Source organism: Lepidochelys kempii, chromosome 28 (genome assembly GCF_965140285.1).
Source record: "Lepidochelys kempii isolate rLepKem1 chromosome 28, rLepKem1.hap1, whole genome shotgun sequence".
In the NCBI taxonomy this organism is placed as follows: Eukaryota; Metazoa; Chordata; order Testudines; family Cheloniidae; genus Lepidochelys; species Lepidochelys kempii.
The window spans coordinates 1607832-1631790 of NC_136407.1; the positions used below are offsets into that span (position 1 = coordinate 1607832).

Genomic DNA, 23959 nt, shown 5'->3' on the forward strand with positions numbered 1-23959 from the left:
ATCTCAGCGCCGGGCGAGGGGTCCCCTTGTCACCAGCTGCCCCGCCCCAGAGGTGGCCGCATCTCATGCTCTTGCTTCGTTGAACAATTTGTTTATTGAATGGCTCCAGACGCCTGATTGGGCGGCACTAACCCAAGCCCCGCCCTCTCCCTCCCCCCACATGGCTTCCCAGGCATGGCTCCGCCCCTGGTTGGCCTTAAGCCTTGAGCTCCTCCTCGCACACCCAGCGGTAGAGCCGGGAGCAGTGTTCATCGTTCCAGAGCCCGTCGTCGTGCAGGTGGATGCAGTCCTCCCCACCCCCGAGTCCGTGGCCGTGGTATTCGTCGGGCTGGCCTTCCCTCCAGGACCTGCAACGACAGCACGATCGCCGGAGGGGGGGCCAGAGTGAGAGAGGAACGGGCCGGGCGGGGGCAGGGACCCTGGGGAGAGCCCAGAGAGGGAGCGGGGGTTAAAGGAAGGGAGATTAGAGCAGATTAGGCCAGATGGGATTAGGTCAGATGAAGATTTTTGGAGGCAGGGGGGCTAGACAGAAGGAGCTCGTTCTGAAATCTCTCTACCCCACGTCGGCCCCTTGCGACTGTGCTGAGACTTCGGGTGGACTGGATGATGTCACGTGACGTGACGTGACGTGACGTGACGTCGGTTGAGATGACCTGACGTGGAGTGACGTGATATGATGTCCCGTGACATGACGTGATGTCACATGACAAGACATGACATCTGATGAGATGACGTGACGTGACCTGACATGACGTCGGATGAGATGACCTGACGTGGAGTGACTTGAGATGACTCCACGTGACATCATCATGACATGACATCAGATGAAACGACATGATGTGCTGTGGCTGGTGTGGATTAACATGGCATTGGTTACTGGTGTAGAGTGGATTAGACTAATCTACATTGGGTGTGGATTAGATTACTGGACTAGGCTTGTTTAGATGAGGCTACATTGGGTGTGGATTAGATTAGGTTGGATTGGATGAGGCCACGTTGGGTGTGGATTGGATTATGATAGATTAGATGACGCCACGTTAGGTGTGGATTGGATTTCTGGAATGGACTGGACCCGATGAGGCTGGACTGAGATGACCCAGGGGCCAGTCATAGCCAGCCATGCTCCCGGGGGGGCGGGGCTTCATGGGCCAGGCTCCGCCCCTTCCCCCCCCCCCCGCGGGCATTAGCCAGGCAGCGGCCGCTCACATGCCCAGTGGTAGAGGCGGGAGCAATGGTCATCGTTCCACCGTCCGTCATAGTGGTACATGACACAGTCCTCCCCGCCCTCCAGGCCATGTTCAGTATAGTTATCCGGCTGATCCGGACTCCAGTCTCTGAAACGAAAGTAGAATGGGGGAGGGGCAATGGAACCCCAGTCTGCGGAGCTGCGGGAGGGGAGGATGGGAGCCAGGGACCCCAGTGTCCTGCGGGAGAGGAGATTGGTTGGGATTAGGGATCTGATTAGATTGATTTTGGAGGGTATGAAAATCAAATCAGATTGGCATTCAGATTAGCACAGGGATGGGTTGGGTTAGGTTGTGGATTTGAATTGGGACTAGAGCGGGATTGGATCTGGATGTGGATCTGGACTGGGTCAGGAGAGAAATTGGATTTGGAACAGGATCAGTATTGGATTGGCATCTGGACCTGGATTTGGACTGAATCAAGACTTGACCTGGATTTGGATTGATATCAGGATTTGATCTGGAGCAGGAATGGGTTGAGATAAGGATTTGATTGCAATCTGAATTGGATCAGGATCGGAAACAGAACTGGATCAAGTTTCAATCTAGATCACAAGTGGATCTCGATCCGGATTGGATGTGGATTGCATCTGGATTCGATTGGATTAAATCTAGACCGAGATTGGATCTGGAGTCAATCTAGATTGGGACTGGACTGAGATCAGGATTGGATACAGATCAGGACTGGGATGCAAGGTTAGGGTCGGGTCTCTATGGGCGTAGGTTTGTATTTGGGAACCTGAGGCTCAATTATGATTTGTTGAAGAGGGATAAGTGTGGGTTAGATAAAAACCAGTACAGATTATCGTAGATTATATTTCATTAAAAGGAATAGTAGATTAAACAGATGGGAATATTATCTAACAACCCCTAATCCTGGGCTAGACCAAATTCACCAAAGCACGTGGAATTTGAGTTATTTTGGACTGGAGAAAACAAAATTCGATGATATTAAATCAGATTGGGTTAAAGGTGGGTGTAGACTGGATTCAAGATTATACCAGAGGCTGGGACTCAGAATTTGTATAGAGGCGAGCACTCTGGAACATGACGCGACGTCACGTGACGTCACATGATCGGCCATGACTTTAGATGAGATGCCATGACGTGACAAGACGTCCGAGGAGATGCCATGACATGACGTGAAGTGACGCGCCATGAGATGACGTTCCGTCTCACGACGTGACAGCCGACGAGATGCCGGGACGGGACATGAGATGATCCCACATGATGTCATCATGACATGACAGCCGATGGCATGACGTGATGTGATGTGATTGGTGCGGATTAGCATGCCATTGATTACGGGCGTAGAGTGGATTGTGGATTAGATTAGTGGCAAATAACATCAATTTCAGGTTTCAGGGAATTTCAGGGAAGTCGAGGACTGAGGGTGAAACGAATAGATTATGAAGGAATTAAACAATTAGGTGACTAGGAATTAGATTAGATGGGATACTAGATTAAATTGGAGTGAATCAGATTAGAAAGAAATTAGATTATGGTGGAGGAGATAAATTAGAAAGAGATTAGATTACATTGGAGGAGATAAATTAGAAAGAGATTAGATTACGTTGGAGGCGATAGGAATTGCTTAGAGTAGATGAATATTGGAACAGATGATCGCAGAAGGATTGTTAGGTTCTAGTATCTTGGGTTAGATTGGAACAGATTACATTGATGGATTATTAAATTACATTAGAGGCAGATTGTTTATTAGATGAAGAGGAAGAGTTACATAAGATAGAAACGAGAGTAGCAATTAATTATATTAATAGTACATGCAACCCTAACCCTAACGGATTACACAGTTTATTCAATTATACTAGCATGCATAACAATTATTAGATTAAATTGGAGGAGCTTTTCGTGCAGATTGGAATCGATTATATTACAGAGGATCTAATATGAGATGGGTGTAGATCCAGATATATAGCGTGTGAGATTAGAAGGGATATTTCATAAAACTGGCATGATACGAATTGGATTAGATGGATTATTAGATTCAACTATATCATTATATTATTTGATTAGATTATTAATAGTAGATTATTAGATTACATTATTCGATTATTTACTATGAATAGATTATTAGGTTATAATATTTGATTATTAGATTCAATTATTGTTAGATTAATAGATTATTAGGTTATTCGATTCGATTACAATACATTGGTTGAGAGGGATAGTATCTTAGATTTGAATCGATTCGTTTCCATGGCCGGAGGTAGCCAGAGAGATCAGATTAGATTCGAAAGGCAGTAAAGGAGTTTATCATAGATTGGATTGGACAGATTATTAGATTTAATTATATTATTGGGGTGATTTGATTAGATTATAATAAATTGCTCAAGGGGGCTATTATCTTAGATTTGAATGGATTCATTGAGATGGGTCGAGGACATAACCGGAGAGATCAGATTAGATTCGAAAGGCAATAAAGGAGTTGATCGTAGATTGGATGAGATGGATTATTAGATTTAATTATATTATTAGGGGTTATTCAATTTGATTACAACACATTGATTGAGGGGGATATTATCTTTGATTTGAATCAATTCGTTTCCATGGCCGGAGGACATAACCAGGGAGATCAGATTAGATTTGAAAGGCAGTAAGGAGTTGATCATGGATTGGATTGGATGGATTATTCGATTTAACGAAATTATGAGGGGTTATTTGATTCGATTATAATAAATTGGTTGAGAGGGCTATTATCTTCCATTTGAATCGATTGGTTTCCATGGCTTGAGGACGTAACAGGAGAGATCAGATTAGATTGAAAAGAGTTGATCATAGATTAGATTGACAGGGAAGATTATCTGAAATAAATTGGCTATTTTGGGTAAGGTTGGAAGGGATTATTTTCAAGGGATTCATCGTGGAGATTAGGGGAGAGACTGGATTAGATAATCAAGGCAATGAATGAGATGGGATTAGATTCGGATCGATTACTGGGGCCAGTCGATTTGATCGTGAATTTGGCGCCGATCGGACGCGGGAAACCCAAGGCCAAGATTCGGCTGGATTAAGGATTAACCCGGGAGAAGTGGGGGCTGAGGGAGTCTCCCGGGGACGGACGGAGCCGGGAAGCGGGGGACCTGGGGGATAGGCCGAGGCGGGGGCCAACCCGCGCCGCTCACCGGGAGTCCATGGTGTAGAGGGAACCATCGACCCACCGCCACTGGCCGCTCTTGTCGGTCAAACCGATCCAGGTGTACAAAGGGACCGTGCGTCGCTGTACGTACAGCTGCCAAGGGCGGGGGGGGAAACGATAATCAGCTCCGGATTATTTAAGGGGCCCGCGCGCCCCTCGCTGGGAGAGGCCGGGGCGGGAGGAGGCGGGAGCCCCCTCCCCAGCGCCCCCCGCTGGGAGAGGCCGGGGCACCGCGACCTCTACCTGCTCCTCCTGGGTGTTGATGATGACCAGGTGCGAGTCCTGCGCCTGGCAGTAAAGGTTCGATTCCTCCCAGGTCTTCTGCTCGGTGGAGAACCAGTAACAGCCCCGCCCGAAGCGCTCCCAGGCCCTGGGGCAGCAGCCGGGCCGGCTCCCTGGGGCAAGGGCGAGGTCAGCGGGTCAGAGAATCCGCCCCCCCCCTCCGCTCCCCACGGCGCCCCCTGGTGGGAGAGGCCGGGGCTGGCGTAGCCGGGCGCGCCCCCCGCAGCCAGCCCCCCACCCCCGGCCCCGCTCCCCACGGCGCCCCCTGCCGGCCGCTCACCGTTGGATTTCAGTTCGATCAGGTCGCAGTTCAGCGAGTTCAGGGAGTCCCGCAGCACCCCCATCTGCTCCTCCAGCCGCTGCTGAGCTGCAGGGGGGGGGGGAAGGGAGGAGACGGGGGGTTAGCGCCCCCTACTGGGGAACCCCCCCCACACAGCGCCCCCTGCTGGGGAATCCCCCCCACACAGCGCCCCCTGCTGGGGAAACCCCCCTGCTCACTAGCGCCCCCTGCTGGGGAAATTACCACACACACACAGAGTGTCCTCTGGAACCCCCCCCCCACACACAGCGCCCCCTGCTGGGGAAACCCCCCCACACACAGCGCCCCCTGCTGGGGAAACCCCCCTGCTCACTAGCGCCCCCTGCTGGGGAAATTACCACACACACACAGAGTGTCCCCTGGAGCCCCCCCCCCACACACACAGCGCCCCCTGCTGGGGAACCCCCCCCCACACAGCGCCCCCTGCTGGGGAAATTACCACACACACACAGAGTGTCCCCTGGAACCCCCCCCACACACACACAGCGCCCCCTGCTGGGGAACCCCCCCCACACACAGCGCCCCCTGCTGGGGAAACCCCCCCACACACAGCGCCCCCTGCTGGGGAAACCCCCCTGCTCACTAGCGCCCCCTGCTGGGGAAATTACCACACACACAGAGAGTGTCCCCTGGAACCCCCCCCCCCACACACAGCGCCCCCTGCTGGGGAAACCCCCCCACACACAGCGCCCCCTGCTGGGGAAACCCCCCCACACAGCGCCCCCTGCTGGGGAAACCCCCCTGCTCACTAGCGCCCCCTGCTGGGGAAATTACCACACACACACACAGTGTCCCCTGGAACCCCCCCCACACACACAGCGCCCCCTGCTGGGGAACCCACACACACACAGCGCCCCCTGCTGGGGAAATTACCACACACACACAGAGTGTCCCCTGGAACCCCCCCCCCCCCACACAGCGCCCCCCTGCTGGGGAACCCCCCCACACACAGCGCCCCCTGCTGGGGAAATTACCACACACACACAGAGTGTCCCCTGGAACCCCCCCCACACACACACACAGCGCCCCCTGCTGGGGAACCCCCCCCCACACACAGCGCCCCCTGCTGGGGAAACCCCCCTGCTCACTAGCGCCCCCCTGCTGGGGAAATTACCACACACACAGAGAGTGTCCCCTGGAACCCCCCCCCACACACACAGCGCCCCCTGCTGGGGAACCCCCCCCCCCACACACAGCGCCCCCTGCTGGGGAAACCCCCCCCCCACACAGCGCCCCCTGCTGGGGAAACCCCCCTGCTCACTAGCGCCCCCTGCTGGGGAAATTACCACACACACACACAGTGTCCCCTGGAACCCCCCCCACACACACACAGCGCCCCCTGCTGGGGAACCCACACACACACAGCGCCCCCTGCTGGGGAAATTACCACACACACACAGAGTGTCCCCTGGAACCCCCCCCCCCACACACAGCGCCCCCTGCTGGGGAACCCCCCCCCCACACAGCGCCCCCTGCTGGGGAAATTACCACACACACACAGAGTGTCCCCTGGAACCCCCCCCACACACACACACAGCGCCCCCTGCTGGGGAACCCCCCCACACACACAGCGCCCCCTGCTGGGGAAACCCCCCTGCTCACTAGCGCCCCCTGCTGGGGAAATTACCACACACACAGAGAGTGTCCCCTGGAACCCCCCCCACACACACACAGCGCCCCCTGCTGGGGAACCCCCCCCCCACACACAGCGCCCCCTGCTGGGGAAACCCCCCCACACACAGCGCCCCCTGCTGGGGAAACCCCCCTGCTCACTAGCGCCCCCTGCTGGGGAAATTACCACACACACACACAGAGTGTCCCCTGGAACCCCCCCCACACACACAGCGCCCCCTGCTGGGGAAACCCCCCCCACACTCACCTTGGACTGATTTTTCCTTTGTTTCATCCAGGGACGCGGCCACATGGGTCAGTTTATCCTCCAAGGTGTGCACTGCGGGGGGGGGGGAGATAGGGTGCTGAGGGGGGGCACATCTCCCCTCCCCCTTGTGTTCCTCTTCTCCCTCCCCGTCAGCCCCTCCCCCTTCTGATCTTCCCTCTGAGCCCCCTCCCCTCTACTCCCCCTCCCGCTCTCCTCTGAACCCCCACCCCATCAGCCCCCCTCCCCTCTGATCCCCCTCCCCCTCCTCACCAACCCCCTCCCCCCTGATCCCCCTCCCCATCAGCCCCCTCCCACTCTGATCCCCCTCCCCCTCCTCACCAACCCCCTCCCCCCTGATCCCCCCTCCCCATCAGCCCCCTCCCCTCTGATCCCCTCCCCCTCCTCACCAAACCCCTCCCCCCTGATCCCCCTCCCCATCAGCCCCCTCCACTCTGATCCCCCTCCCCCTCCTCACCAACCCCCTCCCCCCTGATCCCCCTCCCCATCAGCCCCTCCCCTCTGATCCCCTCCCCCTCCTCACCAACCCCCTCCCCCCTGATCCCCCTCCCCATCAGCCCCCTCCCCTCTGATCCCCCTCCCCCTCCTCACCAACCCCCTCCCCCCTGATCCCCCTCCCCATCAGCCCCCTCCACTCTGATCCCCCTCCCCCTCCTCACCAACCCCCTCCCCCCTGATCCCCCTCCCCATCAGCCCCCTCCCCTCTGATCCCCTCCCCCTCCTCACCAAACCCCTCCCCCCTGATCCCCCTCCCCATCAGCCCCCTCCCCTCTGATCCCCTCGCCCCTTCACCAAACCCCTCCCCTCTGATCCCCCTCCCCCTCCTCACCAACCCCCTCCCCCCTGATCCCCCTCCCCATCAGCCCCCTCCCCTCTGATCCCCCCTCCCCACCAACCCTCTCCCCTCCGATCCCCCTCCCACCCCCCTGCCAGCCCCCCACTCACTGCTGCGGGCCAGCCCCACGAGCTCGGTGCTGAGGCTCTGGTTCACGCTGCCCAGCGCCCCCTGCGTCCCCCGCTGCTCCGCGCCCAGCCTGGAGCCTGGGGGGGGAAGGGGGTGAGAGCCGGGCCCAGACCCTCCCCCTCCCGCCCCCAAGACCCCTCCCTCTGGAGCCCCCCTCTCCCTGCCCCCCCACTGCATCCCCCCACGCCGGGGGGGGGTGAGGTGGGCTTGGCACCCGCGCCCCGGGAATGCACAAGGAGCCGTGAGAGTGACGTGCAAATGGAGAACTGGGCTCCACGGGCTCGAGCCCACCTGGGTTGTGCACCCCCGGCCTCGCACACGCACCCCTAGCCTCGCACGCCCACCCAGGCCTCGCACGCCCACCCAGGAGGCCTCGCACGCCCGCCCAGGCCTCGCATGCCCACCCAGGAGGCCTCGCACGCCCACCCAGGAGGCCTCGCACGCCCGACCAGGCCTCGCACGCCCACCCAGGAGGCCTTGTATGTCCACCCAGGCCTCACACACCCACCCAGGAGGCCTCGCACCGCCCATCCAGGCCCTCGCACACCCACCCAGGAGGCTTTGTACGTCCACCCAGGCCTCACACACCCACCCAGAAGGCCTCGCCCGCCCGCCCAGGCCTCGCCCGCCCACCCAGGAGGCCTCGCACACCCACCCAGGCCTTGCACACCCACCCAGGAGGCCTTGTACGCCCACCCAGGAGGCCTTGTACGCCCACCCAGTCCTCGCACGCCCACCCAGGAGGCCTCGCACACCCACCCAGGCCTTGCACACCCACCCAGGAGGCCTTGTACGCCCACCCAGGAGGCCTTGTACGCCCGCCCAGTCCTCGCACACCCACCCAGGCCTTCCACCCCTGCCCAGGCTTTGCACGCTCACTCCTGGCCAGGCATGAGCAGGACCAGGCTCGCACACTTGCTCCCAGCCCTCCAACGCTCACCCCGAGCTTTCCCCCTGCGCACACCCCTCGCCTCGCACAGTCAGCCCAACCGTGCACACTCTGCCCCCCCACACCAGTGCACACTCACCCCTCCGTTCACCCCCCCACCTCGCACGCCCAGCTCCCGCCCTCGCACACTCACCGCTGACCGCCAGGGCGATGGTCCCGACGGTGAGCCCAAGGCACAGGGCCAGCAGGGCGCAGAGAGGCCGGGGGGGGGCGCAGAGCCGCTGCCAGGCAAACTGCTGGGGCGGGAACGCTGGGGGGGGAGAGAGCATCACGGGGGGGGGCTCGGCCACCCCGATCGCCTCCCTCCCTCCCTGCGACTGCCACCCTCTCCCCCACATGAGAGGGACCCAGGAGTCCGGGAGTGGGGGAGATGAGGCAAGGACCCAGGAGTCCGGAGATGCCAGTGGGGGGCCTCAGAGCTGAGACTCATCCCCTCCCCCATCTCATGGGGCGTGACCCCCCCCCCCGCAGCCTACCCCACCCCTTGTCTCCCGGCCTGGATTCCCCCCCCCCAGATGCTGCACCACGTGATACCCCACTCCCATTCCTCTGTACCCCAAGTCCCCGCAGACACCCCCCAGGCCCCGCCCCCTACCTGTCCCACGCGGGGTGCAGTCCCCATCGTCCGCCTCGAGCGCCTGGAAATCCTCGTAGTCCTTGCCCATGGCGCCGGGGGGCGGCTGGGGGGGCGGGGGGACAGGTTAGTTATGGGGGGACGCGGGGAGCAGGGGGCCAGGGCGCTACTCCTCCTTCCCCCTCCCTTCCCCTTCATCCTCCCCGTTACTGCCCCCCGGCGTGACTTCTCCCTCCCCCCTTCCCTCCCCCCCGGCCCTACTCCTTCCTCCCTCCTCCCTTCCCTCCCCCCCGGCCCTACTCCTTCCTCCCTCTCCCCTCCCTCCCCCCTTCCCTCCCCCCCGGCCCTACTCCTTCCTCCTCCTCCCTTCCCTCCCCCCCCGGCCCTACTCCTTCCTCCCCTCTCCCCTCCCTCCCCCCTTCCCTCCCCCCCGGCCCCTACTCCTTCCTCCCTCCTCCCTTCCTCCCCCCCCGGCCCTACTCCTTCCTCCCTCTCCCCTCCCTCCCCCCTTCCCTCCCCCCGGCCCTACTCCTTCTCCCTCTCCCCTCCCTCCCCCCTTCCCTCCCCCCCGGCCCTACTCCTTCCTCCCTCCTCCCTTCCCTCCCCCCCCGGCCCTACTCCTTCCTCCCTCTCCCCTCCCTCCCCCCTTCCCTCCCCCCCGGCCCTACTCCTTCCTCTCTCTCCCCTCCCTCCCCCCTTCCTCCCCCCCGGCCCTACTCCTTCCTCCCTCTCCCCCTCCCTCCCCCCTTCCCTCCCCCCCCTGGCCCTACTCCTTCCTCCCTCTCCCCTCCCTCCCCCCTTCCCTCCCCCCCCGGCCCTACTCCTTCCTCTCTCTCCCCTCCCTCCCCCCCCGGCCCTACTCCTTCCTCCCTCTCCCCTCCCTCCCCCCTTCCCTCCCCCCCTGGCCCTACTCCTTCCTCCCTCTCCCCTCCCTCCTCCCTTCCCTCCCCCCCGGCCCTACTCCTTCCTCCCTCTCCCCTCCCTCCCCCCTTCCCTCCCCCCCGGCCCTACTCCTTCCTCCCTCCTCCCTTCCCTCCCCCCCGGCCCTACTCCTTCCTCCCCTCTCCCCTCCCTCCCCCCCTTCCCTCCCCCCCTGGCCCTACTCCTTCCTCCCTCTCCCCTCCCTCCCCCCTTCCCTCCCCCCCGGCCCCTACTCCTTCCTCTCTCTCCCCTCCCTCCCCCCCCGGCCCTACTCCTTCCTCCCTCTCCCCTCCCTCCCCCCTTCCCTCCCCCCCTGGCCCTACTCCTTCCTCCCTCTCCCCTCCCTCCTCCCTTCCCTCCCCCCCGGCCCTACTCCTTCCTCCCTCTCCCCCTCCCTCCCCCCTTCCCTCCCCCCGGCCCTACTCCTTCCTACGCGCTATCTCAGAGTTCCCCCCCCGGCCCTACTCCTTCCTCCCTCTCCCCTCCCTCCCCCCTTCCCTCCCCCCCTGGCCCTACTCCTTCCTCCCTCTCCCCTCCCTCCTCCCTTCCCTCCCCCCCCGGCCCTACTCCTTCCTCCCTCTCCCCTCCCTCCCCCCTTCCCTCCCCCCCTGGCCCTACTCCTTCCTCCCTCTCCCCTCCCTCCCCCCCGGCCCTACTCCTTCCTCCCTCCTCCCTTCCCTCCCCCCCGGCCCTACTCCTTCCTCCCTCTCCCCTCCCTCCCCCCTTCCCTCCCCCCCCGGCCCTACTCCTTCCTCCCTCTCCCCTCCCTCCTCCCTTCCCTCCCCCCCCCGGCCCTACTCCTTCCTCCCTCCCCCCTTCCCTCCCCCCCCGGCCCTACTCCTTCCTCCCTCTCCCCTCCCTCCCCCCTTCCCTCCCCCCCCCGGCCCTACTCCTTCCTCCCTCTCCCCTCCCTCCTCCCTTCCCTCCCCCCCCCTGGCCCTACTGCTTCCTCCCTCTCCCCTCCCTCCTCCCTTCCCTCTCCCCCCCCCCCGGCCCTACTCCTTCCTCCCTCTCCCCTCCCTCCTCCCTTCCCTCCCCCTCTGGTCCTACTCCTCCCTCCCCCCCAGCACTAGTCTTGACCTCCATTGCTTGAGTCTCTTTCTCCCCACTTTGGGGGGGGGTTTCGACACCTCCATTCACTCATTCCCTCACTTCCTGCCTCTTGGGCTCTGTACCTCTCTCCTGGCGTTGTGGGGGGGGGCTGACCCCTCTGGTCTCCTGTTGCCTTAATCCACGGCCTAGGATGCGTCTACCCCTCCGCTGACTCGCTCCCTCCTTCCCCTCCAGGAGCACTTTGATCTGTAAATATTCCTCCTGTATCGAGTTGGGACAAAACAGGCCCAGGGTGACCTCAGAAATATTAAAGGGGCAGGGAGAGAACCCAGGAGTCCTGGCTCCCAGCTCCCCCCCCCCGGCTCTAACCACCAGGCCCCACTCCCCTCCCAGAGCTGGGGAGAGAACCCAGGAGTCCTGGCTCCCAGCCTGCCCCCTCCCGCTCTAACCACCAGTCTCCACTTCCCTTCCAGTGCCAGGGAGAGAACCCAGGAGTCCTGGCTCCCAGCTCCCCCCCCCGGCTCTAACCACCAGGCCCCACTCCCCTCCCAGAGCTGGGGAGAGAACCCAGGAGTCCTGGCTCCCAGCCTGCCCCCCTCCCCGCTCTAACCACCAGGCACCGCTTCCCTTCCAGTGCCAGGGAGAGAACCCAGGAGTCCTGGCTCCCAGCCCCCCCGCTCTAACCACCAGGCCCCGCTCCCCACCCAGCGCCGGGATGCCGGGCTAGATGGGCCCTTGGTTCTGAGCCCAGGCAGGACCTTGTCTTCGCTGCGGTGGCTCCGGCCGGCGCCGAGGATCCAGGGAAGCCGCATCTACCTGCCTGTCCCCTGCACCCGCGATATAAAGACACTCCCCCCACCCCGCAACCGCTGCCCCCCCCAGCCCCCCCAAGCTCTCCTCCCACGGCGACCTCTGTGGGTTTGCCCACGTCTCCGATCGGAGGCAGATGGAGCTGCTTCCCCTTTCTCGTTAAATCAGGAAGCCCCCCCCCCGCCCCCTACAAAGGGGGAAATGGGAAGTGACTCGGGGCATTGGGAATAACCTCACGCCCCCCCCTCTACCCCCCCCCCCAGTGCCTCAGAATAGCTGACTCGGCTAAGTAGGGTGAGGGCTGGCCAGTGCCTGGGTGAGAGACCAGCCCTAGGGGGCGCTGTGGGGCCGGGAGCGGGGCAGGGGGCTCAGCAGGGGGCGCTCTCCCCCGGCAGGCGGGGCTGGCCCCAGGGCGGCGCTGGGGGGGGCACAGTGGGGCAGGGAGTGGGGCGGCACTAGGGGGCCAAGGTGTGTGGTTCGGGGGGGGGGCTCAGCAGAAATCACTACCCCCTTCGTTAGCGAAGAACCTCTTCCTCTGGGGGGGGGGGACAGGCCCTGCACCCCGTCCCCCACCCCCCTGAGCCAGCCCGGCTCCCTCCTGGGGCCGAGTGGCAGCTGGCGCCCCCTGTGCTTCCTCTTACAACATTGCTGTCCGTCCGTCTGTCCCCATAGCCACCCCTGTCTGTCCCCATGCCTGCCCCGTCTGTCTGTCCCCATGCCCCCCTCCCTGTCCATCTGTCCCCATGCCCCCCCCGCTGTCCATCTGTCCCCATGCCCGCCCCGTCCGTCTGTCCCCATAGCCACCCCTGTCTGTCCCCATAGCCACCCCCGTCTGTCCCCATGCCCCCCCTCCCTGTCCATCTGTCCCCATGCCCCCCCCGCTGTCCATCTGTCCCCATGCCCGCCCCGTCCGTCTGTCCCCATAGCCACCCCTGTCTGTCTGACCCCATGCCCCCCTCCCTGTCCATCTGTCCCCATGCCCGCCCCGTCCGTCTGTCCCCATAGCCACCCGTCTGTCCCCATGCCCGCCCCGTCTGTCTGTCCCCATGCCCCCCCCGTGTCCATCTGTCCCCATGCCCGCCCCTGTCTGTCTGTCTGTCCCCATAGCCACCCCTGTCTGTCCCCATGCCCGCCCCGTCTGTCTGTCCCCATGCCCCCCCCCGCTGTCCATCTGTCCCCATGCCCGCCCCGTCCGTCTGTCCCCATAGCCACCCCTGTCTGTCTGACCCCATGCCCCCCTCCCTGTCCATCTGTCCCCATGCCCGCCCCGTCCGTCTGTCCCCATAGCCACCCGTCTGTCCCCATGCCCGCCCCGTCTGTCTGTCCCCATGCCCCCCCGCTGTCCATCTGTCCCCATGCCCGCCCCTGTCTGTCTGTCTGTCCCCATAGCCACCCCTGTCTGTCCCCATGCCCGCCCCGTCTGTCTGTCCCCATGCCCCCCCCGCTGTCCATCTGTCCCCATGCCCACCCCTGTCTGTCTGACCCCATGCCCCCCTCCCTGTCCATCTGTCCCCATGCCCGCCCCCGTCTGTCTGTCTGTCCCCATAGCCACCCCTGTCTGTCCCCATGCCCGCCCCTGTCTGTCTCACCCCATGCCCCCCTGCTGTCCATCTGTATCTCCCCATACCCGCCCCGTCTGTCTCTCCCCATACCCGCCCCCGTCTGTCTGTCCCCATGCCCGCCCCGTCTGTCTGTCCGTCTGTCCCCATGCCCGCCCTGCTGTCTGTCTGCGTACCTGCCCCCGCCTGTCTGTCTGTCCCCATGCCCGCCCTGCTGTCTGTCCGCGTACCTGCCCCTGTCTGTCTGTCTGTCCCCATGCCCGCCCTGCTGTCTGTCCGCGTACCTGCCCCCGCCTGTCTGTCTGTCCCCATGCCCGCCCTGCTGTCTGTCCGCGTACCTGCCCCTGTCTGTCTGTCTGTCCCCATGCCCGCCCCGTGGTCTAGGTGCCCCCCAGGGATTCAGGCCTTCACCCCCAGCAAGGTACATAAAGGGCTTAATCAGTGACCGATTCGTGGCCTGGCACCGCTCCCGGGTCACTGCGCTCAGGTCCCTCGCCCAGGTGGGCCGCGCGTCACCCCAAGGTGGGGCAGGGAGACCCCAACATCCCACTTCCAATGTGGGGACATGACAGTGGGGCAGGGGGTGCTCTCCGCCGGCAGGCAGGGCTGGCCCCAGGGGGCACTGGGGGGCTCAGGGGGGCGGGGGGCTCGGCAGGGCTCTCTCCCCCGGCAGGCGGGGCTGGCCCCAGGGGGCACTGGGGGGCTCAGGGGGGCGGGGGGCTCGGCAGGGCTCTCTCCCCCGGCAGGCGGGGCAGGCCCCAGGGGGCACTGGGGGGCTCAGGGGGGCGGGGGGCTCGGCAGGGCTCTCTCCCCCGGCAGGCGGGGCAGGCCCCAGGGGGCACTGGGGGGCTCAGGGGGGCGGGGGGCTCGGCAGGGCTCTCTCCCCCGGCAGGCGGGGCAGGCCCCAGGGGGCACTGGGGGGCTCAGGGGGGCGGGGGGCTCGGCAGGGCTCTCTCCCCCCGGCAGGCGGGGCTGGCCCCAGGGGGCACTAGGGGGCGCCGTGGGGCAGGGAGCAGAGGGGGTGAGGTTTATTGGGGGGCTGGGTTTCAACCAAGAACACTAAAGACCGTTTGTAAATTCTGGGTCACTTGAATTTTTATTTTTAACTTTTTTTAAAACTTTTTTTTCCCCCCAAAATATTCTCCTCGTCTCTTCTCGTCGCTCGCTTCAGTCCCCTCGACCTCAATAAAGTTTCTGTGACTCTTTAAATTAAAAGTAACTTCTTGTGGGGGGCGGGGGGAATAAAACCGCCACAGATTAATCATCAGTCCTGGCTCCCAGCCCCGCCCCCCCACTCTAACCACCAGCCCCCGCTCCCCTCCCAGAACCGGGGAGGGAACCCAGGCGTCCTGGCTCCCAGCCCCCCCGCTCTAACCACCAGCCCCCGCTCCCCTCCCCGAGCCGGGGAGCGAACCCAGGCGTCCTGGCTCCCAACCCGCCCCTGCTCTGACCCACCAGCCCCCACTCCCCTCCCCGAGCCGGGGAGCGAACCCAGGCGTCCTGGCTCCCAACCCGCCCCTGCTCTGACCCACCAGCCCCCACTCCCCTCCCCGAGCCGGGGAGCGAACCCAGGAGTCCTGGCTCCCAGCCCCCCTGCTCTAACCCACCAGCCCCCACTCCCCTCGCCGAGCCGGGGAGCGAACCCAGGAGTCCGGGCTCCCAGCGCCCCCCAGGAGACTCACACCCAGCTGTCTCTCTGAGTGGGAACAGAAAGGCGCAGTGTGGAGAAGCGGGTAGAGAGATCGATATTGTCCGTTTTAATTCTCTGGTAATAATATTTCTATGCAAAATATTCTTTTCTCCCCCTCCCTCCTCCCCCATTCCCAGACCCCTGTAGGAAAGAGAGACCCCCCCGCCCGTCACTAAACCTGAAGCAGCCCCCGAGGGTCACCGCGCCCCCCCCGGGGGTCATGAAGTGTACACAGCACCGCCCTCGGGGTGGGTTATGGTCACTGCAGAGGCCGAGAAAGTGCCTTTGTGGGAGAGAACCCAGGAGTCCTGGCTCCCAGCCCCCCCTGCTCTGACCCACCAGCCGCCACTGCCCTCCCAGAGCCGGGGAGCGAACCCAGGAGTCCTGGCTCCCAGCCCCCCCTGCTCTGACCCACCAGCCGCCACTGCCCTCCCAGAGCCGGGGAGCGAACCCAGGAGTCCTGGCTCCCAGCCCCCCCTGCTCTGACCCACCAGCCCCCCACTCCTCTCCCAGAGCAGGGGAGCGAACCCAGGAGTCCTACCTCTGAGCACCCCCTTGCTCTAACTACTACACCCCACTCCTCTCTCAGAGCCGGGGAGAGAACCCAGGAGTCCCGGCTCCCAGCCCCCCCCCGATACTCAGCGATTCCTGTTTCTCGGTACCTACCGCTGACCTCCTCCCCACTGCTTTGCCCCATGGGGGGCGGGGTGGGGGGCGGGTGGGGTGCAGCCCCGTACCCAATTCCCCGCTACTCGGGCCGGACGTGGCAGGTCTTTCTTCTCGCAAGGGTCTCTGCGGCCGGCTCGAGTTTATATACCAACACCCCCCCAAAAAAAACCCAACCCCAAACCACCCCCAAACCAAAAGGAAAGAAATCAACATCGTCATAATTAAGAACGTGTCCCAACGGAAAGGCCTGTAACGAGAAAAGAAAGGACCGCCCCCCCCCGGTTTCATACAATCACGGACAGCCGCACCAAAAACACTCGCTTTGACCCCGAGGGGAAGAACGAAAAAAGATATTCACAGAACGTCGAAAACTTGTTTCGGTTCCCCCCCCCCCCCGGAAAGAAAAATCGAAATTGCTGAGCCAGCAAAATGCGAATGGCGGGTTATTTCCTCCTCTGTCCCCGGCCGACGAAGCCACAAAAATGAATTGGCTCGGAAAGACGGGGCGAGGGGGGGGGCGTTGGTTTTAAATCCGTTCGTCCCCCCCCCCCAGCCCGGCCCGCCGCGGCGATCGTCCCAACAACGCCACGAACCCGGGGCGGCTCTTGGCTCTGGGTCTCCTTGGATCTGGGACGGGGGGGGGACGGGGGGACACTCTTTGACGCCCGCTGGTGCGGAGACGAGGGTTTTGTCCGTCCCCGGCTCTCTCGCTTTTCCCCGTTCCGCTCTTCTCCTTCGCGCGTCCCCTGATGCCGGGGGGGGGGGGCGGTGGCCGGAGGGGGGGCGGGGGGGGGGGCAAAAGCCAAGTTCCGGAAGCGCAGACGTCACAAGCCAACACCTCTCGAAAAAACACAAAGCATGCACAAAGCGCTTTCCTCGAAGCGGGCGGGCGGGCTGGGTGCATTGAGACGGGAGCGGGGCCGGGGAAGGAGCCAGGCGAAGGATTGCGCCAAAAAGAAACCCAAGGAAGGAGAAGAAAGAAACAGCCCTTCTCGCGCCGCCCCCCGCCCGCCCTGCCCCCTCCTCCCCGAAACGTGACCCCAACGGCTCAGTTCCGTGTCCACAATCGTCTGGGTCAGGCCGGAGTCGCCCCGCGCGGGGCAGGTGCCTAGAGCCTCTCCCGGGCCGGGATCCAGATGTAGGGCCCCGAAAGTTCCTCGATAATCCGTTTGATTTTGTGGTAGATCTCCTCGAAACTCTCGCCTTCCACGATGGCTGCAGGGGGGCAGGGGGGAAACACGGCACAGGGTCAATGGGGGGAGACGGGCGAGGGGGCTCCCCCGGAGATCCCACCCGGGCCGGGGGCAGATCCCGCCCCGGATCTGGGGACGCGCCCGTCGGGAAGGATTTTCCCAGCCGGGCCGGCTTCGGACCAAGGGCGCCGGTGAGCCGCATGGGAGCCGGCAGCCTCCGTGTCCCCCAAGTTTGGGACAGCGGGACCGTCCCAGGGGTCTGAGGGGGGGACCCTGGGGCTGGGGGGGGACCCACCCGAGAAGCACTCTGTGAATTCTTGCTCCAGTTTGATGGCTCGATCGAAGGCTTTCCGCGCCTGATCCTCCGTTATCCGCTTGCTGATCTCTCTGCGGGGGGGGGGGGGGCGGGGGACACACGTGTCAGACTTCGCTCTTCGCCCCCCACTTAGACCCCACCCCACAGCCCGCTTAGACCCCCACCCACCGCTGTCTCAGACCCCGCCCCACAGTCCGTTTAGACCCTGCCCCAGCCATCTCAGACCCCGCCCCTGCCATCTCAGACCCCGCCCCCACTGCCCACGTAGACTCCTCCCCCAGCCGTCTCAGACCCCGCCCCCCGCCATCTCAGACCCCGCCCCCACCGCCCACATAGACTCCTCCCCCAGCTGTCTCAGACCTCGCTCCCTGATCCCGCCTGACCCCGCCCCCGCCATATCAGACCCTGCCCCCATCCATTGCAGACCCCGCCCCCTCATTGCACCTAGACCCCGCCCCCAGCCCTCTCAGCTCCGCCCCCCCCTAGAGCCCGCCCCCAGCGAGCCCGCGCCCCGGCCCGTGGGCCCCGTACTCACAGGACATTCTCCAGGGACCGGGGCCGGATGAAGATGGCGATCGGGTGGAGCTGGGCGGCCTGGAGCCGTCGCACCGCGTTGGCCGAGACGTCAAGGATGCAGTGTTTGCCCTGCGGGGCCGGGGGGGGGTTCATCAACCATCCACCGACCCCCCCCCTCCCCGCTGCCCCTCCCTCCCTTCTGCTAGCCCCCTCCCGCTGTCCCTCCCGTCCCCCAGCGGGCCCCCACCCCGCTGCCCCCCCTCACCTCCGCTAGCCCCTCCCTGCAATGTCCCTCCCCCTCGCTGCCGGCCCCCACCCCCCAGCTGCCCCTCCCTCCCCTCCGCTAGCCCCCCCGTGATGTCCCCACCTCCCCTCCGCTAGCCCCCCCCATGTCCCTCCCTGCCCCCTGCCGGCCCCCGCCCCCCAGCTGCCCCTCCCTCCCCTCCGCTAGCCCCCCCATGTCCCTCCCTCCCCCTGCCAGTCCCCGCCCCCCAGCTGCCCCTCCCTCCCCTCCGCTAGCCCCCCCGTAATGTCCCCACCTCCCCTCCGCTAGCCCCCCCATGTCCCTCCCTGCCCCCTGCCGGCCCCCGCCCCCCAGCTGCCCCTCCCTCCCCTCCGGAAGCCCCCCTGCGATGTCCCTCCCTGCCCCCTGCCGGCCCCCGCCCCCCAGCTGCCCCTCCCTCCCCACCGGAAGCCCCCCGGCGATGTCCCTCCCTGCCCCCTGCCGGCCCCCGCCCCCCAGCTGCCCCTCCCTCCCCTCCGGAAGCCCCCCTGCGATGTCCCTCCCTCCCCCCTGCCGGCCCCCGCCCCCTGGCTGCCCCCTCCCTACTGCCCCTCCCTCACCTCCGCTAGCCCCCCCCGTGATGTCCCTCCCTCCCCCCTGCCGGCCCCCGCCCCCTGGCTGCCCCCTCCCTACTGCCCCTCCCTCACCTCCGCTAGCCCCCCCCCATGTCCCTCCCTCCCCCCTGCCGGCCCCTGCCCCCCCGCCCCCCCGGCCGGCCCCCCCCGGTACCTGCTCGGCCACCTCGCGCACGGACTGGACGCTGGTCCCGTACAGGTGGCTGTTGTACTGTCCGGCCTCGATGAACTTGTGGCCCTGGATGTCCTTCTCCATCTTCTCCCGCGAGGCCACGAAGTGATAGTCCCGGCCGTCCACCTCGTACTCCCGCTTGGGCCGCGTGGTGTCTGGGGGGGGCGGGGGGCTCAGGGCCTCCTCCGGAGCCCCCCCCGGAGCCCGGCGCCCCCCCCGCCGAGCCCCCTGCCACACGGCGCCCCCTACCCCCCCCCGCAGCCCAGCACCTCACTCTGCCCCACCCCCCCCCGACGGCGCCCCCCCACCGAGCCCCCTGCCACACGGCGCCCCCTACCCCCCCCGCAGCCCAGCACCTCTCTCTGCCCCACCCCCCGCCAGACGGCGCCCCCCCCGCCGAGCCCCTTGCTACACGGCGCCCCCTACCCCCCCCCCGCAGCCCAGCACCTCTCTCTGCCCCACCCCCCGCCAGACGGCACCCCCCCGCCGAGCCCCCTGCCACACGGCGCCCCCCTGGAGCCCGGCACCCCCGTACCCCCCCCCGCAGCCCAGCACCTCGCTCTGCCCCACCCCCCCCCGATGGCGCCCCCCCGCCGAGCCCCCTGCCACACGGCGCCCCCTACCCCCCCCCGCAGCCCAGCACCTCTCTCTGCCCCACCCCCCGCCAGACGGCGCCCCCCCGCCGAGCCCCCTGCCACACGGCGCCCCCCCTGGAGCCCGGCACCCCCGTACCCCCCCCCGCAGCCCAGCACCTCGCTCTGCCCCACCCCCCGCCAGATGGCGCCCCCCCGCCGAGCCCCCTGCCACACGGCGCCCCCTACCCCCCCGCAGCCCAGCACCTCTCTCTGCCCCACCCCCCCGCCAGACGGCGCCCCCCCGCCGAGCCCCGCAGCCCAGCACCTCTCTCTGCCCCACCCCCCGCCAGACGGCGCCCCCCCCGCCGAGCCCCGCAGCCCAGCACCTCTCTCTGCCCCACCCCCCGCCAGACGGCGCCCCCCCCCGCCGAGCCCCCTGCCACACGTGCCCCCCTGGAGCCCGGCACCCCCGTACCGCCCCCCCGCAGCCCAGCAGCTCGCTCTGCCCCACCCCCCCCCGACGGCGCCCCCCCACCGAGCCCCCTGCCACACGGCGCCCCCCTACCCCCCCCGCAGCCCAGCACCTCTCTCTGCCCCACCCCCCGCCAGACGGCGCCCCCCCCGCCGAGCCCCTTGCTACACGGCGCCCCCTACCCCCCCCCCGCAGCCCAGCACCTCTCTCTGCCCCCCCCCCCCGACGGCGCCCCCCCCGCCGAGCCCCTTGCTACACGGCGCCCCCTACCCCCCCCCCGCAGCCCAGCACCTCTCTCTGCCCCACCCCCCCCGACGGCGCCCCCCCGCCGAGCCCCCTGCCACACGTGCCCCCCTGGAGCCCGGCACCCCCGTACCCCCCCCCGCAGCCCAGCACCTCGCTCTGCCCCACCCCCCCCCCGACGGCGCCCCCCCACCGAGCCCCCTGCCACACGGCGCCCCCTACCCCCCCCGCAGCCCAGCACCTCGCTCTGCCCCACCCCCCCCCGACGGCGCCCCCCCGCCGAGCCCCCTGCCACACGGCGCCCCCTACCCCCCCCCGCAGCCCAGCACCTCGCTCTGCCCCACCCCCCCCGACGGCGCCCCCCCGCCGAGCCCCCTGCCACACGGCGCCCCCTACCCCCCCCGCAGCCCAGCACCTCTCTCTGCCCCACCCCCCGCCAGACGGCGCCCCCCCACCGAGCCCCCTGCCACACGGCGCCCCCTGGAGCCCGGCACCCCCGTACCCCCCCCCGCAGCCCAGCACCTCTCTCTGCCCCACCCCCCGCCAGACGGCGCCCCCCCGCCGAGCCCCGCAGCCCAGCACCTCTCTCTGCCCCACCCCCCGCCAGACGGCGCCCCCCCCGCCGAGCCCCCTGCCACACGTGCCCCCCTGGAGCCCGGCACCCCCGTACCGCCCCCCCCGCAGCCCAGCACCTCGCTCTGCCCCACCCCCCCCCGACGGCGCCCCCCCACCGAGCCCCCTGCCACACGGCGCCCCCTACCCCCCCCGCAGCCCAGCACCTCTCTCTGCCCCACCCCCCGCCAGACGGCGCCCCCCCCGCCGAGCCCCTTGCTACACGGCGCCCCCCTACCCCCCCCCGCAGCCCAGCACCTCTCTCTGCCCCACCCCCCCCGACGGCGCCCCCCCGCCGAGCCCCCTCCCACACGTGCCCCCCTGGAGCCCGGCACCCCCGTACCCCCCCCCCGCAGCCCAGCACCTCGCTCTGCCCCACCCCCCCCCGACGGCGCCCCCCCACCGAGCCCCCTGCCACACGGCGCCCCCTACCCCCCCCGCAGCCCAGCACCTCGCTCTGCCCCACCCCCCCCCGACGGCGCCCCCCCGCCGAGCCCCCTGCCACACGGCGCCCCCTACCCCCCCCGCAGCCCAGCACCTCGCTCTGCCCCACCCCCCCCGACGGCGCCCCCCCGCCGAGCCCCCTGCCACACGGCGCCCCCTACCCCCCCCGCAGCCCAGCACCTCTCTCTGCCCCACCCCCCCGCCAGACGGCGCCCCCCCCGCCGAGCCCCCTGCTACACGGCGCCCCCCTGGAGCCCGGCACCCCCGTACCCCCCCCCGCAGCCCAGCACCTCGCTCTGCCCCCCCCCAGACGGCGCCCCCCCCACCAAGCCCCCTGCCACACGGCGCCCCCTACCCCCCCCGCAGCCCAGCACCTCTCTCTGCCCCACCCCCCGCCAGACGGCGCCCCCCCGCCGAGCCCCCTGCTACACGGCGCCCCCCCTGTAGCCCGGCACCCCCTACCCGCCCCGCAGCCCAGCACGCCCCTGTCTCCCCCCTGCAGCCCAGCCCCCATCTGCCCCACCCCCCTGCCCCCTGTAGCCCGGCACTCCCCCACCTCCCCGCAGCCCAGACCCTCCTGCCCTACCCCCTGCCCCCACAGCATGGACGCCCCCTGCCCCACCCCCCCACACCCTGCCGAGCACCCCGCCCTGCCCCCTGCCGAGACCTGCAACACGGCACCCCCCTGCGGAGCCCCCTGTAGCCCGGCCCCCCCTGCCCCCCCCACAGCATGGATGCCCCTGCCCCCCCACCACAGTCCTGCGCCCCCTGCCCTGCCCCCCGCCCCCACCAGGACTCACGGGGGACGCAGGACCCGAACTTGTCGGGGAACTCGGAGAGCAGATCGTCGTTCGCTCGGTCCTTGGTGGGCCCCAGGATGATAATGGGGCGAGCGTAGTGCACTGGGGGGGGGAGAGAGAGAATCGAGATGGGGGACAGACGGATTCCCCTCCCCCCCCCCAGCGCCCCCCGCTGGCAGCCAGCCAGACCCTCACCTTCCATCTGCATCACGGTCTCGTAGCTCAGGACTGAATCTTCCCGACCTGGGGGTGAGAATCCGAAAGAGTCACCGGCAGGGCTGGGGGGGCACAGCTGGGGGGGCAGGGGGCTGCGGGTCGGGAGTGGGGGGCACCGGCGGGGCTGGGGGTGGCAGGGGGCTGCGGGTCGGGAGTGGGGGGCACCGGCAGAGCTGGGGGGGCAGAGGCTGCGAGTCGGGAGTGGGGGGGTACCGGCGGGGCTGGGGGGGGCAGGGGGCTGCGGGTTGGGAGTGGGGGGCACCGGCAGGGCTGGGGGGGGCAGGGAGCTGCGGGTCGGGAGTGGGGGGCACCGGCAGGGCTGGGGGGGCAGAGGCTGCGAGTCGGGAGTGGAGGGCACCAGCGGGGCTGGGGGGGGCAGGGAGCTGCGGGTCGGGAGTGGGGGGCACCGGCAGGGCTGGGGGGGCAGAGGCTGCGAGTCGGGAGTGGGGGTACCAGCGGGGCTGGGGGGGGCAGGGGGCTGCGGGTTGGGAGTGGGGGGCACCGGCGGGGCTGGGGGGGGCAGGGAGCTGCGGGTTGGGAGTGGGGGGCACCGGCAGGGCTGGGGGGGCAGGGGCTGTGGGTCCAGAGTGGGGGGCACCGGCAGGGCTGGGGGGGCAGGGGCTGTGGGTCCAGAGTGGGGGGCACTGGCGGAGCTGGGGGGTCGCGTAGGACGTAAAGGGACAGTTGGAAACGGAAGGAGAAGGCGACAGCAGGAGAGAAACCCACCTTGAGAGCCCGATCCTGGAACCCGATCCTGGAGCGGGGCAGAAAGAGAGAGAGAGAGAGGAAGAGAGTGAGAGCGAGAGAGAGCGAGAGAGAGAGACGGGGTGCGTCGGGGTAGATAGAGGGGGTGGATGGGCTGTGACGAAGCGGGACTGTTCTTAATGTTTCCTCTGAACAGTGTGGGGGTGCCTCAGTTTCCCCTAGGCAGTTCTTAAGTCTCTAGGGGGTGGGGTAAGGGTGTATGATCCTTGCAGAGCCCTAGAGGGCAGGGGTGGGCAGGGGTCTGGACACAGAGAAGGGCCGACACCCTGTTTCCTGGCCACTGATGGCCTGGGCCCTTCCCCCCTGCGAGGTGAGAGCTAAAGGGTTGGAGAACAAAGGGATCCGGTGACCTCCTGGCCCGGGAAAGGGACAAAGCCCAGAGGAGGAGGGGCTGGAGGGAGTTTCAGTTTGGGGCTGGCTGGGACATGGAGTGAAGGGCAGACGGGGTTGTCTGGCTCACTGCCCCCCCCAAAATGGACCCCGGCTGAGGGGTCCTGTTCTCTGCACCTGCAAGCTCTGTGTTAGACCCTGTTCCTGTCGCCTAATAAACCTTCTGTGTTACGGGCTGGCTGAGAGTCCCGTCTGACTGCGGAGTTGGGGGGCAGGACCCTCTGCCCCCCCCAGGACCCCGCCTGGGCGGACTGGCTGGGGGAAGCGCCCGGAGGGGCAGGGACTCTGAGATAGCGCGT

The 23959-nt window shown here is 66.5% G+C and overlaps 2 protein-coding genes across 10 annotated transcripts in view; both read right to left on the reverse strand.

Moving 5' to 3' along the window:
* Positions 1-93: 93 nt before the first annotated feature.
* On the reverse strand, positions 94-12188 carry LOC144929975 (asialoglycoprotein receptor 1-like). 2 transcript variants are annotated; one of them, XM_078851009.1, is made up of 10 exons: positions 12119-12188; positions 11483-11621; positions 9408-9492; positions 8946-9062; positions 7845-7940; positions 6882-6953; positions 4964-5050; positions 4645-4796; positions 4388-4494; positions 94-347 (listed from the first exon to the last, which is right to left on the reverse strand). In XM_078851009.1, the coding sequence occupies exons 3-10, from the start codon at positions 9475-9477 to the stop codon at positions 197-199; spliced, it is 852 nt and encodes a 283-aa protein (XP_078707135.1). In that variant the 5' UTR covers positions 9478-9492; positions 11483-11621; positions 12119-12188; the 3' UTR covers positions 94-196. The 2 variants fall into 2 exon arrangements, with proteins under 2 accessions (XP_078707135.1, XP_078707136.1); XM_078851010.1 differs by lacking the exon at positions 94-347 and adding an exon at positions 1092-1334.
* Positions 12189-15351: 3163 nt separating this feature from the next.
* Positions 15352-23959, reverse strand: part of DLG4 (discs large MAGUK scaffold protein 4) — a 97825-nt gene continuing 89217 nt past the window's right edge. For 7 of the 8 annotated variants that reach the window (XM_078851003.1, XM_078851001.1, XM_078851002.1 and 4 more), the window contains 7 exons: positions 23232-23259; positions 22485-22532; positions 22290-22391; positions 19126-19298; positions 18133-18242; positions 17577-17668; positions 15352-17303 (listed from right to left, as the gene is read on the reverse strand). In XM_078851003.1, the coding sequence (XP_078707129.1) occupies positions 17197-17303; positions 17577-17668; positions 18133-18242; positions 19126-19298; positions 22290-22391; positions 22485-22532; positions 23232-23259 (660 nt within the window). In that variant the 3' untranslated portion in view covers positions 15352-17196. The remainder of the gene's footprint in view (positions 17304-17576; positions 17669-18132; positions 18243-19125; positions 19299-22289; positions 22392-22484; positions 22533-23231; positions 23260-23959) is intronic. The other variant, XM_078851000.1, reaches the window with a different exon arrangement.